The sequence below is a fragment of the Oncorhynchus mykiss genome, chromosome 23, assembly GCF_013265735.2.
Source record: "Oncorhynchus mykiss isolate Arlee chromosome 23, USDA_OmykA_1.1, whole genome shotgun sequence".
In the NCBI taxonomy this organism is placed as follows: Eukaryota; Metazoa; Chordata; class Actinopteri; order Salmoniformes; family Salmonidae; genus Oncorhynchus; species Oncorhynchus mykiss.
Window position 1 is genome coordinate 53,038,433 of NC_048587.1, and position 17,347 is coordinate 53,055,779.

Below are 17,347 nucleotides of genomic sequence, written 5' to 3' on the forward strand. Positions count from 1 at the left end.
TGCATGAGGACAAGGTGGGTGGCCTTCTTGCATGAGGACAAGGTGGGTGGCTTCCTTGAATGAGGACAAGGTGGGAGGGATTCCTCCATGAGGACAAGGTGGGTGGCCTTCTTGCATGAGGACAAGATGGGTGGGCTTTTTGAATGAGGACAAGGTGGATGAGGACAAGATGGGTGGCCTTCTTGCATGAGGACAAGGTGGGTGGGGCTTCTTGCATGAGGACAAGGTGGGTGGGCTTCTTGCATGAGGACAAGGTGCATGGCCTTCTTGCATGAGGACAAGGTGCATGGCCTTCTCGCATGAGGACAAGGTGGGTGGCCTTCTCGCATGAGGACAAGGTGGGTGGCCTTCTTGCATGAGGTCAAGGTGGGTGGCCTTATTGCATGAGGTCAAGGTGCATGGTCTTCTTGCATGAGGATAAGGTGCATGGCCTTCTTGCATGAGGTCAAGGTGGGTGGCCTTCTTGCATGAGGTCAAGGTGCATGGCCTTCTTGCATGAGGACAAGGTGCATGGCCTTCTTGCATGAGGACAAGGTGCATGAGGACAAGGGGGATGGCTTCCTTGAATGAGGACAAGGTGGGAGGGATTCCTCCATGAGGACAAGGTGGGTGGCCTTCTTGCATGAGGACAAGGTGGGTGGGGCTCCTGCATGAGGACAAGGTTGGTGGCCTTCTTGATGAGGACAAGGTTGTTGGCCTTCTTGATGAGGACAAGGTTGTTGGCCTTCTTGCATGAGGACAAGGTTGGTGGCCTTCTTGATGAGGACAAGGTTGTTGGCCTTCTTGCATGAGGACAAGGTGCGTGGCCTTCTTGATGAGGACAAGGTGCATGGCCTTCTTGCATGGGGACAAGGTGCGTGGCCTTCTTGCATGAGGTCAAGGTGCATGGCCTTCTTGAATGAGGACAAGGTGCATGGCCTTCTTGCATGAGGACAAGGTGCATGGCCTTCTTGCATGAGGACAAGGTGGGTGGGCTTCTTAAATGAGGACTAGGTGAGTGGCCTTCTTGCATGAGGACAAGGTGGGTGGCCTTCTTGCATGAGGACAAGGTGGTTCGGCTTCTTGAATGAGGACAAAGTGGGTGGCCTTCTTTCATGAGGATAAGGTGGCTAGGATTCCTGCATGAGCTTAAGGTTGGTGGCCTTCTTGCATGAGGACAAGGTGCATGAGGACAAGATGGGTGGCCATCTTGCATGAGGAGAAAGTGGGTGGGCTACTTGCATGAGGAAAAGGTGCATGGCATTCTTGAGTGAAACAAGGTGGGTGGGCTTCCTGCATGAGGACAAGTCGGGTGGGATTCCTGCATGAGGACAAGGTGGGTGGGATTCCTGCATGAGGACAAGGCGGGTGGGCTTTTTGAATGAGGACAAGGTGGATGAGGACAAGATGGGTGGCCTTCTTGCATGAGGACAAGGTGGGTGGGCTTCTTGCATAAGGACAAGGTGGGTGGGCTTTTTGAATGAGGACAAGGTGGATCAGGAAAAGATGGGTGGCCTTCTTGCATGAGGACAAGGTGGGTGGCCTTCTTGCAATGAGGACAAGATGGGTGGCCTTCTTGCATGAGGACAAGATGGGTGGCCTTCTTGCATGAGGACAAGGTGTAGGGGCTTCTTGCATGAGGACAAGGTGGGTGGCCTTCTTGCGTGAGAACAATTGGGGTGGGCTTCTTGCATGAGGACAAGGTGGGTGGGCTTCTTGCATGAGGACAAGATGGGTGGGCTTCTTTCATGAGGACAAGGTGGGTGGGCTTCTTGCATGAGGTGTAGTGTGCTCAAGGCTGGGTATGCTGTCATAACACATCATAACCAACTGGAATGTAAACATCTACCTCTAAATAAAAGCAGTCCAAGTTATAGTTATCTCTGTCATGCTGGGATTTAATCTGATCGCAGGTTAGAGGCATTGCTGCTTTTAAAGGCAATTTACGATTGAGCCGACATATCCAGCATTTACCATAAACAGGATCTCCATGAACGCTGGAATAATGCTTTTAAAAGCCAATGCCTATAACCCGGGATCAGATTGAATCTTGGCCTCAGAGTTATAGTAATACCTGAGTGTTATTTCTCAGGATGGGGGTTGTAGATGGGGGTTATATCTAAGCTGGCCTGCTGACACAGACCCTGACGACACTAAGACAACACAGAAAGAGGAGGTAGGGCTGTCAAAATGCCTGCTGGGGTGAGATGCCGACAGCCTTGGGATTACCTCTAGGCCGACTGGGCAGCGTCTGACATCCTGGTACAGCAGAGAATTCGAGTGGGTCATGAGCAAGGGAAGGAGGGGTAGTGCAGTGGGCCAGAGTAATCAAAAAAGAAAAAACAGACAAATGTGCGTGGAAGAGAAGGCAAGTGGGGGAAAAAAGACAAAGAGAAAAAGGTGGAGGATGAAGAGTGAGAAGAGGAACAGAAAAGATCAGCCGGGATAAGAGGAAATAAAAAACACACTAACAACAGCCTGTCTAAGAGATCTCACATTGAAGGACAAAGAGAAAGAGAACATGAACAAAAGAGAGAGCAGAGAGAAAGAAAGAAAGATAGAAATAAATCATTAAAGAGGGAGAAAGAATGAACCAGAGAGATCTGAAATAGGGGAAGAGAGAGAGACTATAGGAGGAAACAGTAGAACAACACAGAAACATCTACAGATCTGAGGAAGGACTAGCCAGAGAGAACAGAGAAATACTACAGGAGGAAACAGTAGAACAACACAGAAACATCTACAGATCTGAGGAAGAAATAGCCATAGAGAGCAGAGAAATACTACAGGAGGACACAGCATAACAACACAGAAACATCTACAGATCCGAGGAAGGACTAGCCAGAGAGAACAGAGAAATACTACAGGAGGAAACAGTATAACAAAACAGAAACATCTACAGATCTGAGGAAGGACTAGCCAGAGAGAACAGAGAAATACTACAGGACACAGTAGAACAACACAGATACATCTACAGATCCGAGGAAGGACTAGCTGGAGAGAACAGAAAATACTACAGGAGGACACAGTAGAACAACACAAAAACATCTACAGATCTGAGGAAGGACTAGCCAGGGAGAACAGAGAAATACTACAGGAGGAAACAGTATAACAACACAGAAACATCTACAGATCTGAGGAAGGACTAGCCAGAGAGAACAGATAAATACTGCAGGAGGAAACAGTAGAACAACACAGAAACATCTACATATCTGAGGAAGGACTAGCCAGAGAGAACAGAGAAATACTACAGGACACAGTAGAACAACACAGATACATCTACAAATCCGAGGAAGGACTAGCTGGAGAGAACAGAAAATACTACAGGAGGACACAGTAGAACAACACAAAAACATCTACAGATCTGAGGAAGGACTAGCCAGGGAGAACAGATAAATACTGCAGGAGGAAACAGTAGAACAACACAGAAACATCTACAGATCTGAGGAAGGACTAGCCAGAGAGAACAGAGAAATACTACAGGAGGACATGTAGAAGAACACAGAAACATCAACAGATCTGAGGAAGGACTAGCCAGAGAGAACAGAGAAATACTACAGGAGGACACAGTAGAACAACACAGAAACATCTACAGATCTGAGGAAGGACTAGCCAGAGAGAACAGAGAAATACTCCAGGAGGACACAGTAGAACAACACAGAAACATCTACAGATCTGAGGAAGGACTAGCCAGAGAGAACAGAGAAATACTACAGGAGGACACAGCATAACAACACAGAAACATCTACAGATCTGAGGAAAGACTAGCCAGGGAGAACAGAGAAATACTACAGGAGGAAACAGTATAACAAAACAGAAACATCTACAGATCTGAGGAAGGACTAGCCAGAGAGAACAGATAAATACTACAGGAGGACACAGTATAACAACACAGAAACATCTACAGATCCGAGGAAGGACTAGCCAGAGAGAGCAGAGAAATACTACAGGAGGAAACAGTAGAACAACACAGAAACATCTACAGATCTGACGAAGGACTAGCCAGAGAGAACAGATAAATAATGCATGATGATATAGTAGAACAACACAGAAACATCTACAGATCTGAGGAAGGACTAGCCAGAGAGAACAGAGAAATACTTCAGGAGGACACAGTAGAACAGCACAGAAACATCTACAGATCTGAGGAAGGACTAGCCAGATAGAACAGATAAATACTGCAGGAGGATACAGTAGAACAACACAGAAACATCTACAGATCTGAGGAAGGACTAGCCAGAGAGAACAGAGAAATACTACAGAAGGAAACAGCATAACAACACTGAAACATCTACAGATCTGAGGAAGGACTAGCCAGAGAGAACAGAGACATACTACTGGAGGACACAGTATAACAACACAGAAACATCTACAGATCTGAGGAAGGACTAGCCAGAGAGTAGAGAAATACTACAGGAGGACACAGTAGAACAACACAAAAACATCTACAGATCTGAGGAAGGACCAGCCAGGGAGAACAGAGAAATACTACAGGAGGAAACAGTATAACAACACAGAAACATCTACAGATCTGAGGAAGGACTAGCCAGAGAGAACAGATAAATACTGCAGGGGGAAACAGTAGAACAACACAGAAACATCTACAGATCTGAGGAAGGACTAGCCAGAGAGAACAGAGAAATACTACAGGAGGACGTGTAGAAGAACACAGAATCATCTACAGATCTGAGGAAGGACTAGCCAGAGAGAACAGAGAAATACTACAGCAGGAAACAGGATAACAAAACAGAAACATCTACAGATCTGAGGAAGGACTAGCCAGAGAGAACAGAGAAATACTACAGGACGACACAGTATAACAACACAGAAACATCTACAGATCTGAATAAGGACTAGCCAGAGAGAACAGAGAAATACTGCAGGAGGAAACAGTAGAATAACACAGAAACATCTACAGATCTGAGGAAGGACTAGCCAGAGAGAACAGAGAAATACTACAGGAGGACACAGCATAACAACACAGAAACATCTACAGATCTGAGGAAGGACTAGCCAGGGAGAACAGATAAATACTACAGGAGGAAACAGTATAACAAAACAGAAACATCTACAGATCTGAGGAAGGACTAGCCAGAGAGAACAGATAAATACTGCAGGAGGAAAAAGTAGAACAACACCGAAACATCTTCAGATCTGAGGAAGGACTAGCCAGAGAGAGTAGAGAAATACTACAGGAGGACACAGTATAAAAAAAACAGAAACATCTACAGATCTGAGGAAGGACTAGCCAGAGAGAACAGAGAAATACTACAGGACACAGTATAACAACACAGAAACATCTACAGATCCGATGAAGGACTAGCCAGAGAGAGCAGAGAAATACTACAGGAGGACACAGTATAACAACACAGAAACATCTACAGATCCGAGGAAGGACTAGCCAGAGAGAGCAGAGAAATACTACAGGAGGAAACAGTAGAACAACACAGAAACATCTACAGATCTGACGAAGGACTAGCCAGAGAGAACAGATAAATAATGCATGATGATATAGTAGAACAACACAGAAACATCTACAGATCTGAGGAAGGACTAGCCAGAGAGGACAGAGAAATACTACAGGAGGACACAGTAGAACAACACAGAAACATCTACAGATCTGAGGAAGGACTAGCCAGAGAGAACAGAGAAATACTACAGGAGGACACAGTAGAACAGCACAGAAACATCCACAGATCTGAGGAAGGACTAGCCAGAGAGAACAGATAAATACTGCAGGAGGATACAGTAGAACAACACAGAAACATCTACAGATCTGACGAAGGACTAGCCAGAGAGAACAGATAAATACTGCAGGAGGAAAAAGTAGAACAACACAGAAACATCTACAGATCTGAGGAAGGACTAGCCAGAGAGAACAGAGAAATACTACAGGAGGACACAGTAGAACAGCACAGAAACATCTACAGATCTGACGAAGGACTAGCCAGAGAGAACAGAGAAATACTGCAGGAGGATACAGTAGAACAACACAGAAACATCTACAGATCTGAGGAAGGACTAGCCAGAGAGAACAGAGAAATACTACAGGAGGACACAGCATAACAACACAGAAACATCTACAGATCTGAGGAAGGACTAGCCAGAGAGAACAGAGAAATACTACAGAAGGACACAGTATAACAACACTGAAACATCTACAGATCTGAGGAAGGACTAGCCAGAGAGAACAGATAAATACTGCAGGAGGAAACAGTAGAACAACACAGAAACATCTACAGATTCGAGGAAGGACTAGCCAGAGAGAACAGAGAAATACTACAGGAGGACACAGCATAACAACACAGAAACATCTACAGATCCGAGGAAGGACTAGCCAGAGAGAGCAGAGAAATACTACAGGAGGAAACAGTAGAACAACACAGAAACATCTACAGATCTGACGAAGGACTAGCCAGAGAGAACAGATAAATAATGCATGATGATATAGTAGAACAACACAGAAACATCTACAGATCTGAGGAAGGACTAGCCAGAGAGGACAGAGAAATACTACAGGAGGACACAGTAGAACAACACAGAAACATCTACAGATCTGAGGAAGGACTAGCCAGGGAGAACAGAGAAATACTACAGAAGGACACAGCATAACAACACAGAAACATCTACAGATCTGAGGAAGGACTAGCCAGAGAGAACAGAGACATACTACTGGAGGACACAGTATAACAACACAGAAACATCTACAGATCTGAGGAAGGACTAGCCAGAGAGAACAGATAAATACTGCAGGAGGATACAGTAGAACAACACCGAAACATCTTCAGATCTGAGGAAGGACTAGCCAGAGAGAGTAGAGAAATACTACAGGAGGACACAGTATAACACAGAAACATCTACAGATCTGAGGAAGGACTAGCCAGGGAGAACAGAGAAATACTACAGGAGGAAACAGTAGAATAACACAGAAACATCTACAGATCTGAGGAAGGACTAGCCAGAGAGAGCAGAGAAATACTACAGGAGGAAACAGTAGAACAACACAGAAACATCTACAGATCTGACGAAGGACTAGCCAGAGAGAACAGATAAATACTGCATGATGATATAGTAGAACAGCACAGAAACATCTACAGATCTGACGAAGGACTAGCCAGAGAGAACAGATAAATACTGCATGATGATATAGTAGAACAGCACAGAAACATCTACAGATCTGAGGAAGGACTAGCCAGAGAGGACAGAGAAATACTACAGGAGGACACAGTAGAACAACACATAAACATCTACAGATCTGAGGAAGGACTAGCCAGAGAGAACAGAGAAATACTACAGGAGGACACAGTAGAACAGCACAGAAACATCTACAGATCTGAGGAAGGACTAGCCAGAGAGAACAGATAAGTACTGCAGGAGGATACAGTAGAACAACACAGAAACATCTACAGATCTGACGAAGGACTAGCCAGAGAGAACAGATAAATACTGCAGGAGGAAAAAGTAGAACACAGAAACATCTACAGATCTGAGGAAGGACTAGCCAGAGAGAACAGAGAAATACTACAGGAGGACACAGTAGAACAGCACAGAAACATCTACAGATCTGACAAAGGACTAGCCAGAGAGAACAGATAAATACTGCAGGAGGATACAGTAGAACAACACAGAAACATCTACAGATCTGAGGAAGGACTAGCCAGAGAGAACAGAGAAATACTACAGGAGGACACAGCATAACAACACAGAAACATCTACAGATCTGAGGAAGGACTAGCCAGAGAGAACAGAGAAATACTGCAGAAGGACACAGTAAAACAACACTGAAACATCTACAGATCTGAGGAAGGACTAGCCAGAGAGAACAGAGACATACTACTGGAGGACACAGTATAACAACACAGAAACATCTACAGATCCGAGGAAGGACTAGCCAGAGAGTAGAGAAATACTACAGGAGGAAACAGTAGAACAACACAGAAACATCTACAGATCTGACGAAGGACTAGCCAGAGAGAACAGAGACATACTACTGGAGGACACAGTATAACAACACAGAAACATCTACAGATCCGAGGAAGGACTAGCCAGAGAGTAGAGAAATACTACAGGAGGAAAAATTAGAACAACACAGAAACATCTACAGATCTGAGGAAGGACTAGCCAGAGAGAACAGAGACATACTACAGGAGGACACAGTAGAACAACACAGAAACATCTACAGATCTGAGGAAGGACTAGCCAGAGAGAACAGAGAAATACTACAGGAGGACACACTAGAACAACACAGAAACATCTACAGATCTGAGGAAGGACTAGCCAGAGAGTAGAGAAATACTACAGGAGGAAATAGTAGAACAACAGAGAAACATCTACAGATCTGAGGAAGGACTAGCCAGAGAGTAGAGAAATACTACAGGAGGACACAGTATAACAACACTGAAACATCTACAGATCCGAGGAAGGACTAGCCAGAGAGTAGAGAAATACTACAGGAGGAAATAGTAGAACAACAGAGAAACATCTACAGATCTGAGGAAGGACTAGCCAGAGAGTAGATAAATACTACAGGAGGACACAGTATAACAACACTGACACATCTACAGATCTGAGGAAGGACTAGCCAGAGAGGACAGAGAAATACTACAGGAGGACACAGTAGAACAACACAGAAACATCTACAGATCTGAGGAAGGACTAGCCAGAGAGAACAGAGAAGACAAGCAGTATGGTGCACCAGGAGCAGCAGGGGGAACATACAAAACAGTGGGGTTCAGTTGTTTGCTCAGCGCCAAAGAGACAGTAACAAGTTGCATCCCAAATGGCCCTGTGTTCTGTATTTAGTCCACTACTTCTGGTCAATAGTAGTGCACTATATAAGAAATTAGGTTGCCATTTAGGATGCAGATTCTGTATTGCTGTGTCATCCTACTGCAGCATGGATAGTCTTTGAATTGTGTCAAATTTTGGCTGCATCTAGAAGGGTACCCTTTACCCCACAGTGCACTAGTTTTGACCAGGGCCGATTTTGGACAGACCCTGTCCAAAATCTATTGACTTCCAGTCTAACACTGGTCCAAGTCCATTCTCAATACCTATCTTGGCTCCCTTCTTGAGCAGGGTGACCACCACGGACGTGTTCCTGCAGCCCACGGCCCGGTCCAGAGGACACATCCCACTGTAGTCCACATGCTCTATCATCACCCCCTGGTCCACTAAGAACTGGACCTGCGAGGACAGACAGCAGACAGGGGGTGGGGGGAGAACAGGGGGAGGGAGAACGGGTGGAGGACCGAGGACAGTACGGAGGATGTGAGAATGAGGGGAGGGAGAATGGAGGGAGAAGGGGGGGAGGAGGGAGAGCAGGGGAAGAGGTAGAACAGGTAGAGGATGGAGGACAGTAGGGAGGAATGAGAATGGGGGAGGGAAAACAGGGGGGAGGATGGAGAACAGGGGGGCAGGAGAACAGGTGGAGAATGGAGGACAGTGGGGAGGAGCGAGGACAGTGGGGAGGAGCGAGGACAGTTGGGAGGAGGGAGGACAGTGGGGAGGAGGGAGGACAGTGGGTAAGGAGCGAGGACAGTGGGGAGGAGGTAGGACAGGGGCGAGGACAGTGGGTAAGGAGCGAGGACAGTGGGGAGGAGGTAGGACAGGGGCGAAGACAGTGGGTAAGGAGCGAGGACAGTGGGGAGGAGGTAGGACAGTGACAAGGACAATGGGGAGGAGGGAGGACAGTGGGGAGGAGGGAGGACCGTGGGTAAGGAGCGAGGACAGTGGGGAGGAGGTAGGACAGGGGTGAGGACAGTGGGTAAGGAGCGAGGACAGTGGGGTGGAGGTAGGACAGGGGCGAGGACAGTGGGTAAGGAGCGAGGACAGTGGGGAGGAGGTAGGACAGGGGCGTGGACAGTGGGTAAGGAGCGAGGACAGTGAGGAGGAGGTAGGACAGGGGCGAGGACAGTGTGGAGGAGGGAGGACAGTGGGGAGGAGGGAGGACAGGGGTGTGGACAGTGGGTAAGTAGCGAGGACAGTGGGGAGGAGGGAGGACAGGGGTGTGGACAGTGGGTAAGTAGCGAGGACAGTGGGGAGGAGGGAGGACAGTGGGGAGGAGGGAGGACAGTGGGTAAGGAGCGAGGACAGTGGAGAGGAGGTAGGACAGGGGCGAGGACAGTTGGGAGGAGGGAGGACAGTAGGGAGGAGGGAGGACAGTGGTGAGGAGGGAGGACAGGGGCGAGGACAGTGGGGAGGAGCGAGGACAGTGGGGAGGAGGGAGGACAGTGGAGAGGAGGGAGGACAGTGGGGAGGAGGGAGGACAGTAGGGAGGAGTGAGGACAGAGGGGAGGAGGGAGGACAGTGGGGAGGAGGGAGGACAGTGGGTAAGGAGGGAGGAGGTAGGACAGGGGCGAGGACAGTGGGGAGGAGGGAGGACAGTGTGGATGAGGTAGGACAGGGGCGAGGACAGTGGGGAGGAGGGAGGACAGTGGGAAGGAGGGAGGACAGTGGGGAGGACAGGGGCGAGGACAGTGGGGAGGAGGGAGGACAGTGGGGAGGAGCGAGGACAGTAGGGAGGAGGGAGGACAGTGGGGAGGAGGGAGGACAGTGGGGAGGAGGGAGGACAGTGGAGAGGAGCGAGGACAGTGGGGAGGAGGGAGGACAGGGGGGTGGACAGTGGGTAAGTAGCGAGGACAGTGGAGAGGAGGGAGGACAGTGGGGAGGAGGGAGGACAGTGGGTAAGGAGCGAGGACAGTGGGGAGGAGGGAGGACAGGGGCGTGGACAGTAGGGAGGAGGCAGGACAGTGGGGATGGGGTAGGACAGGGGCGAGGACAGTTGGGAGGAGGGAGGACAGTGGGGAGGAGGGAGGACAGTGGTGAGGAGGGAGGACAGTGGGGAGGAGGGAGGACAGTGGGGAGGAGTGAGGACAGAGGGGAGGAGGGAGGACAGTGGGGAGGAGGGAGGACAGTGGGTAAGGAGGGAGGACAGGGGGGTGGACAGTGGGTAAGTAGCGAGGACAGTGGGGAGTAGGGAGGACAGTGGGGAGGAGGGAGGACAGTGGGTAAGGAGCGAGGACAGTGGGGAGGAGGGAGGACAGGGGCGAGGACAGTTGGGAGGAGGGAGGACAGTGGGGAGGAGGGAGGACAGTGGTGAGGAGGGAGGACAGTGGGGAGGATTGAGGACAGTGGGGAGGATTGAGAACAGAGGGGAGGAGGGAGGACAGTGGGTAAGGAGGGAGGAAGTAGGACAGGGGCGAGGACAGTGGGGAGGAGGGAGGACAGTGGGGAGGAGGGAGGACAGTGGGGAGGACAGGGGCGAGGACAGTGGGGAGGAGGGAGGACAGTGGGGAGGAGCGAGGACAGTAGGGAGGAGGGAGGACAGTGGGGAGGAGGGAGGACAGTGGGGAGGAGCGAGGACAGTAGGGAGGAGGGAGGACATTGGGGAGGATCGAGGACAGTGGGGAGGAGCGAGGACAGTGGGGAGGATCGAGGACAGTGGGGAGGAGCGAGGACAGTGGGGAGGATCGAGGACAGTGGGGAGGAGCGAGGACAGTGGGGAGGAGCGAGGACAGTAGGGAGGAGGGAGGACAGTGGGGAGGAGGGAGGACAGTGGGGAGAATCGAGGACAGTGGGGAGGATCGAAGACAGTGGGGAGGAGCGAGGACAGTGGGGAGGAGCGAGGACAGTGGGGAGGAGCAAGGACAGTGGGGAGGAGCGAGGACAGTGGGGAGGAGGGAGGACAGTGGGGAGGAGGGAGGACAGTGGGGAGGAGGGAGGACAGTGGGGAGGAGGGAGGACAGTGGAGAGGAGGGAGGACAGTGGGTAAGGAGGGAGGAGGTAGGACAGGGGCGAGGACAGTGGGGAGGAGGGAGGACAGTGGGAGGACAGGGGCGAGGACAGTGGGGAGGAGCGAGGACAGTGGGGAGGAGCGAGGGAGGACAGTGGGGAGGAGCGAGGACAGTGGGGAGGAGCGAGGACAGTGGGGAGGATGGAGGACATTGTGGAGGATCGAGGACAGTGGGGAGGAGGGAGGACAGTGGGGAGGAGGGAGGACAGTGGGGAGAATCGAGGACAGTGGGGAGGATCGAGGACAGTGGGGAGGAGCGAGGACAGTGGGGAGGAGCGAGGACAGTAGGGAGGAGGGAGGACAGTGGGGAGGAGGGAGGACAGTGGGGAGGATCGAGGACAGTGGGGAGGAGCGAGGACAGTGGGGAGGAGCGAGGACAGTGGGGAGGAGAGAGGACAGTGGGGAGGAGGGAGGACAGTGGGAGGAGGGAGGACAGTGGGGAGGAGCGAGGACAGTGGGGAGGAGGGAGGACAGTGGGGAGGAGGGAGGACAGTGGGGAGGAGGGAGGACAGTGGGGAGGAGCGAGGACAGTGGGGAGGAGTGAGGAGAGTGGGGGGGAGTGAGGAGAGTGGGGGGGAGGGAGGACAGTGACAAGGACAATGGGGAGGAGCGAGGACAGTGAGAAGGGAGGACAGTGGGGAGGAGGGAGGACAGTGGGGAGGAGGGAGGACAGTGGGGAGGAGGGAGGACAGTGGGGAGGAGGGAGGACAGTGGGAGGAGGGAGGACAGTGAGGAGGAGGGAGGACAGTGGGGAGGAGCGAGGACAGTGAGGAGAAGTAAGGACAGTGGGGAGGAGGGAGGACAGTAGGGAGGAGGGAGGACAGTGGGGAGGAGGGAGGACAGTGGGGAGGAGCGAGGACAGTGGGGAGGAAGGAGGACAGTGGGGAGGAGGGAGGACAGTGGGGAGGAGGGAGGACAGTGGGTAAGGAGCGAGGACAGTGGGGAGGATGGAGGACATTGTGGAGGATCGAGGACAGTGGGGAGGAGGGAGGACAGTGGGGAGGAGGGAGGACAGTGGTGAGGAGGGAGGACAGTGGGGAGGAGGGAGGACAGTGGGGAGGAGGGAGGACAGTGGGGAGGAGGGAGGACAGTGGGGAGGAGGGAGGACAGTGGGGAGGAGTGAGGACAGTGGGGAGGAGTGAGGACAGTGGGAAGGAGCGAGGACAGTGGGGAGGAGCGAGGACAGTGGGGGGGAGGGAGGACAGTGACAAGGACAATGGGGAAGAGGGAGGACAGTGGGGAGGAGGGAGAACAGTGGGGAGGAGGGAGGACAGTGGGGAGGAGGGAGGACAGTGGGGAGGAGCGAGGACATTGGGGGGGAGGGAGGACAGGGGCAAGGACATTGGGGAAGAGGGAGGACAATGGCAAGAACAATGGGGAGGAGCGAGGACAGGGGTGTGGACAGTGGGTAAGGAGCGAGGACAGTTGGGGGGGAGGGAGGACAGTGGCGTGGACAATGGGGAGGAGCGAGGACAGGGGCATGGACAGTGGGTAAGGAGCGAGGACAGTGGGGGGAGGGAGGACAGTGGCAAGGACAATGAGGAGGAGCGAGGACAATGGGGAGGAGGGAGGACAGGGGGAGGAGGGAGGACAGTGGGGAGGAGGGAGGACAGTGGGGAGGAGGGAGGACAGTGGGGAGGAGGGAGGACAGTGGGGAGGAGCGAGGACATTGGGGGGGAGGGAGGACAGGGGCAAGGACATTGGGGAAGAGGGAGGAATGTGTTTCATCAGAGCAGGATCATAGGATGGTATTAACATTTGGGAGAGTTACTGCTAGCAAAATATACACAAATATAACTATACTTATATACTTGAACACATTTCTTCGTAATGTTGTACATCCACTCACCATCTCTGAGTCCCCGTAGAAGGAGGCCAGGTCGAGGGGCGTGCGTCCATTCTTATCAGCATGGTCTGTAGCAGCCCCCCTCTCCACCAGACAGCGCACCACGTGCAGGTGTCCCTTCAGACACGCCCAGCTCAGAGCTGTTAACCCCTCCTTGTCCATCAGAGGCAGGGACGCACCTGGCAGGTGGATCAGAAGGGTCAGGGATTACAGGTCAGCATTGGGAGTAAAAGGTAAATTGGTAAAATAAAGTACTGTCAATGCTTTGGTGATTGTGTTTAACAAAAGTTTCTTGAGAGTTTGCTGTATATAATTCAAAGGATGAAAGGACAGCAGGAATGAGTGGAATGAGTGGATGTCTTCCTCCGAACCCTCACCCTGTGCCAGTAGGAACTCCACAGTGCCCAGGTGACCCTCTGAGGCAGCCATCATCAGAGGTGTTCGGCTCTGCTTGTCTGCGAGGTTCACCTCCGCTCCGTGTGTCAGGAGAAGGTCCACAATCTGAGAGAGGACAAGACTATCGTCACCACACAACAGCCTGTTTCTGTCAACATGGCCGCTCAATCTCTCTTCGTCTGATTAAGTGTTTGGGTCAAAAGTAGTGCAATATAAAGGGTGCACTCAGTCTCACCTGCCAGTTTCCCTGACGGACAGCACTGAACAGGGGCACCATGCCTTGTCTGTTGGGCTGAGCCACCGCTGCTCCCTGCTCCAGCAGCAGCCTGCAAACGTCTAGCTTACCCCGGCCCCCTGCTGCCGTGAGAGCTTCAGGACGAGGAGAGGGACACACAGGGATCAGCCATGTTGTACAACAGTCTTTTCCATTTTTTACACTTGATCATTCTAAGATTGACGGTTATTGTGTGTTAGTATGCAGATTGTACAGGAAGGACACCCAGGGCAGGGAGGGCAGAGCAGGGAGGAAACACGTATTAAACAACGCAACATACACTGATTGGACAAAACATTAAGAACTCTAGTGAGAGTATTGGCCAACCTCCTCCTCCCCCCCAGAATAGTGACAGTTCCTCTAGTGAGAGTGCTGGCCCTCCTCCTCCTCCTCTCCAGAAGAGTGACAGTTCCTCTAGTGAGAGTGCTGGCCTCCTCCTCTTCTACAGAATAGTGACAGTTATTCCAGTGAGAGTGCTGGCCCTCCTCCTCCTCTCCAGAAGAGTGACAGTTCCTCTAGTGAGAGTGCTTGACCTCATTCTCCTCCTATCCAGAAGAGTAACAGTTCCTCTAGTCAAAGTGATGGCCTCCTACTTCTCGTCTCCAGAAGAGTGAAATTCCTCTAGTGAGAGTGATGCCCCTCTACTCCTTTTCAGAAGAGTGAGGGTTCCTCTAGTGAGAGTGCTGGACTATCACCTCCTCTCCAGAAGAGTGACAGTTCCTCTAGTGAGAGTGCTGGCCCTCCACCTCCTCCTCTCCAGAATAGTAACAGTTCCTCTAGTCAGAGTGCTGGCCCTCCTTCTCCTCCTCGCCAGAATAATGACAGTTCCTCTAGTGAGAGTGCTGGCCCTCATTCTCCTCCTCTCCAGTAGAGTGACAGTTCCTCTAGTGAGAATGCTGGCCATCCTCCTCCACTTCTCCAGATGAGTGACAGTTCCTCTAGTACGAGTGCTGGCCCTCCTCCCCCTCTTCAACAGAAGAATGACAGTTCCTCTAGTGAGAGTGCTGGCCCTCATTCTCCTCCTCTCCAGTAGAGTGACAGTTCCTCTAGTGAGAGTGCTGGTCCTACTCCTCCTCCTCTCCAGAAGAGTGACAGTTCCTCTAGTCAAAGTGCTGGCACTCCTTCTCCTCTCCAGAAGATTGACAGTTCCTCTAGTCAGAGTGCTGGACATCCTCCTCCTTGCCATAAAAGTGACAGTTCCTCTAGTGAGAGTGCTTGCACTCCTCCTACTCTTCAGAAGAGTGACAGTTACTCTAGTAAGTGTGCTGGACCCCTTCCTCCTCCCCAGAAGACTGACAGGTCCTCAACTGAGAGTGCTTGCCCTCCTCCTTCTCTTCAGAAAGTGACAGTTCCTCTAGTGAGAGTGCTGGCCCTCCTCCTCCTCCTCTCTAGAAGAGTGACAGTTCCTCTATTGAGAGTGCTGGCTCTCCTCCTCCTCTTCAGAAGAGTGGCAGTTCCTTTAGTAAGAGTGCTGTCCCTCCTCCTCCTCCTCTCCAGAAGAGTGACAGTTCCTCTAATGAGAGTGCTGGCCTTCCTCCTCCTCCTCGCCAGAAGAGATACAGTTACTCTAGTGAGAGTGCTGGCCCTCCTCCTCCTCTTCAGAAGAGTGACAGTTCCTCTAGTGAGAGTGCTGGCCATCCTTCTCCTCCTCTCCAGAAGATTGACAGTTATTCTAGTCAGAGTGCTGGCCCCCTTCCTCCTCCTCTCCAGAAGAGTGACAGATCCTCTAGTCAGAGTGCTGGAACTCCTCGTCCTCCTTGCCATGAAAGTGACATTTCCTCTAGTGAGAGTGCTGGCGCTCCTTCTCCTCCTCTCCAGACGAGTGACAGTTCCTCTAGTGAGAGTGCTGGTCCTCCTTCTCCTCCTCTTTAGAAGAGTGACATTTCATCTAGTGAGAGTGCTGGCCCTCCTTCTCCTCCTCTCCAGAAGAGTGACATTTCATCTAGTGAGAGTGCTGGCCCTCCTTCTCCTCCTCTCCAGAAGAGTGACAGTTCCTCTAGTGAAAGTGCTGGCCTTCCTCCTCCTCCTCCGCCTCTCCAGACGAGTGACAGTTCCTCTAGTGAGAGTGCTGGCCCTCCTCATCCTCCTTGCCATAAAAGTTACATTTCCTCTAGTGAGAGTGACGGCCCTCCTCCTCCTCTTCAGAAAAGTGACAGTTCCTCCAGTGAGAGTGCCGGCCCTCCTCCTCCTCCTCTCCAGAAGATTGACAGTTCCTCTATTGAGAGTGCTGGCCCTCCTCCTTCAAATCTCCAGAAGAGTGACCGTTCCTCTAGTCCGAGTGCTGGACCTCCTCCTCCTCTCCAGAAGATTGACAGTTCCTCTATTGAGAGCGCTGGCCCTCCTCATTCACCTCTCCAGAAGAGTGACAGTTCCTCTAGTCCGAGTGCTGGACCTCCTCCTCCTCCTCGCCATAAAAGGGACAGTTCTTCTAGTAAGAATGCTGGCCCTCTTTCTCCTCTTCTCCAGAAGAGTGATAGTTCATCTAGTGAGAGTGCCGGCCCACCTCCTCCTCCACGCCAGAATAGGTACAGTTACTCTAGTCAGAGTGCTGGCCCTCCTCCTCCTCCTCCTCCTCAGAAGAGTGACAGTTCCTCAAGTGAGAGTGCTGGCCCTCCTCCTCCTCCTCCGCCTCCGCCTCTCCAGACGAGTGACAGTTCCTCTAGTGAGAGTGCTGGCCCTCCTTCTCCTCCTCTCCAGAAGAGTGACATTTCATCTAGTGAGAGTGCGGGCCCTCTTTCTCCTCCTCTCCAGAAGAGTGACAGTTCCTCTAGTGAAAGTGCTGGCCTTCCTCCTCCTCCTCCGCCTCTCCAGACGAGTGACAGTTCCTCTAGTGAGAGTGCTGGCCCTCCTTCTCCTCCTCTCCAGAAGAGTGACATTTCATCTAGTGAGAGTGCGGGCCCTCTTTCTCCTCCTCTCCAGAAGAGTGACAGTTCCTCTAGTGAAAGTGCTGGCCTTCCTCCTCCTCCTCCGCATCTCCAGACGAGTGACAGTTCCTCTAGTGAAATTGCTGGCCCTCCTTCTCCTCCTCACCATAAAAGTGACAGTTCTTCTAGTGAGA

General features: G+C 51.6%; 1 protein-coding gene across 1 annotated transcript in view; it reads right to left on the bottom strand.

Annotated features, from left to right (window-relative positions):
- Positions 1 to 17,347, bottom strand: part of LOC110503130 (protein TANC2) — a 193,722-nt gene that overhangs the window by 10,040 nt on the left and 166,335 nt on the right. Inside the window, exons 19-22 of the mRNA XM_036960788.1 lie at positions 14,251 to 14,384; positions 13,997 to 14,120; positions 13,623 to 13,798; positions 9,033 to 9,165 (exon numbers count right to left, since the gene is read on the bottom strand). Coding sequence (XP_036816683.1) covers positions 9,033 to 9,165; positions 13,623 to 13,798; positions 13,997 to 14,120; positions 14,251 to 14,384 — 567 coding nt within the window. The remainder of the gene's footprint in view (positions 1 to 9,032; positions 9,166 to 13,622; positions 13,799 to 13,996; positions 14,121 to 14,250; positions 14,385 to 17,347) is intronic.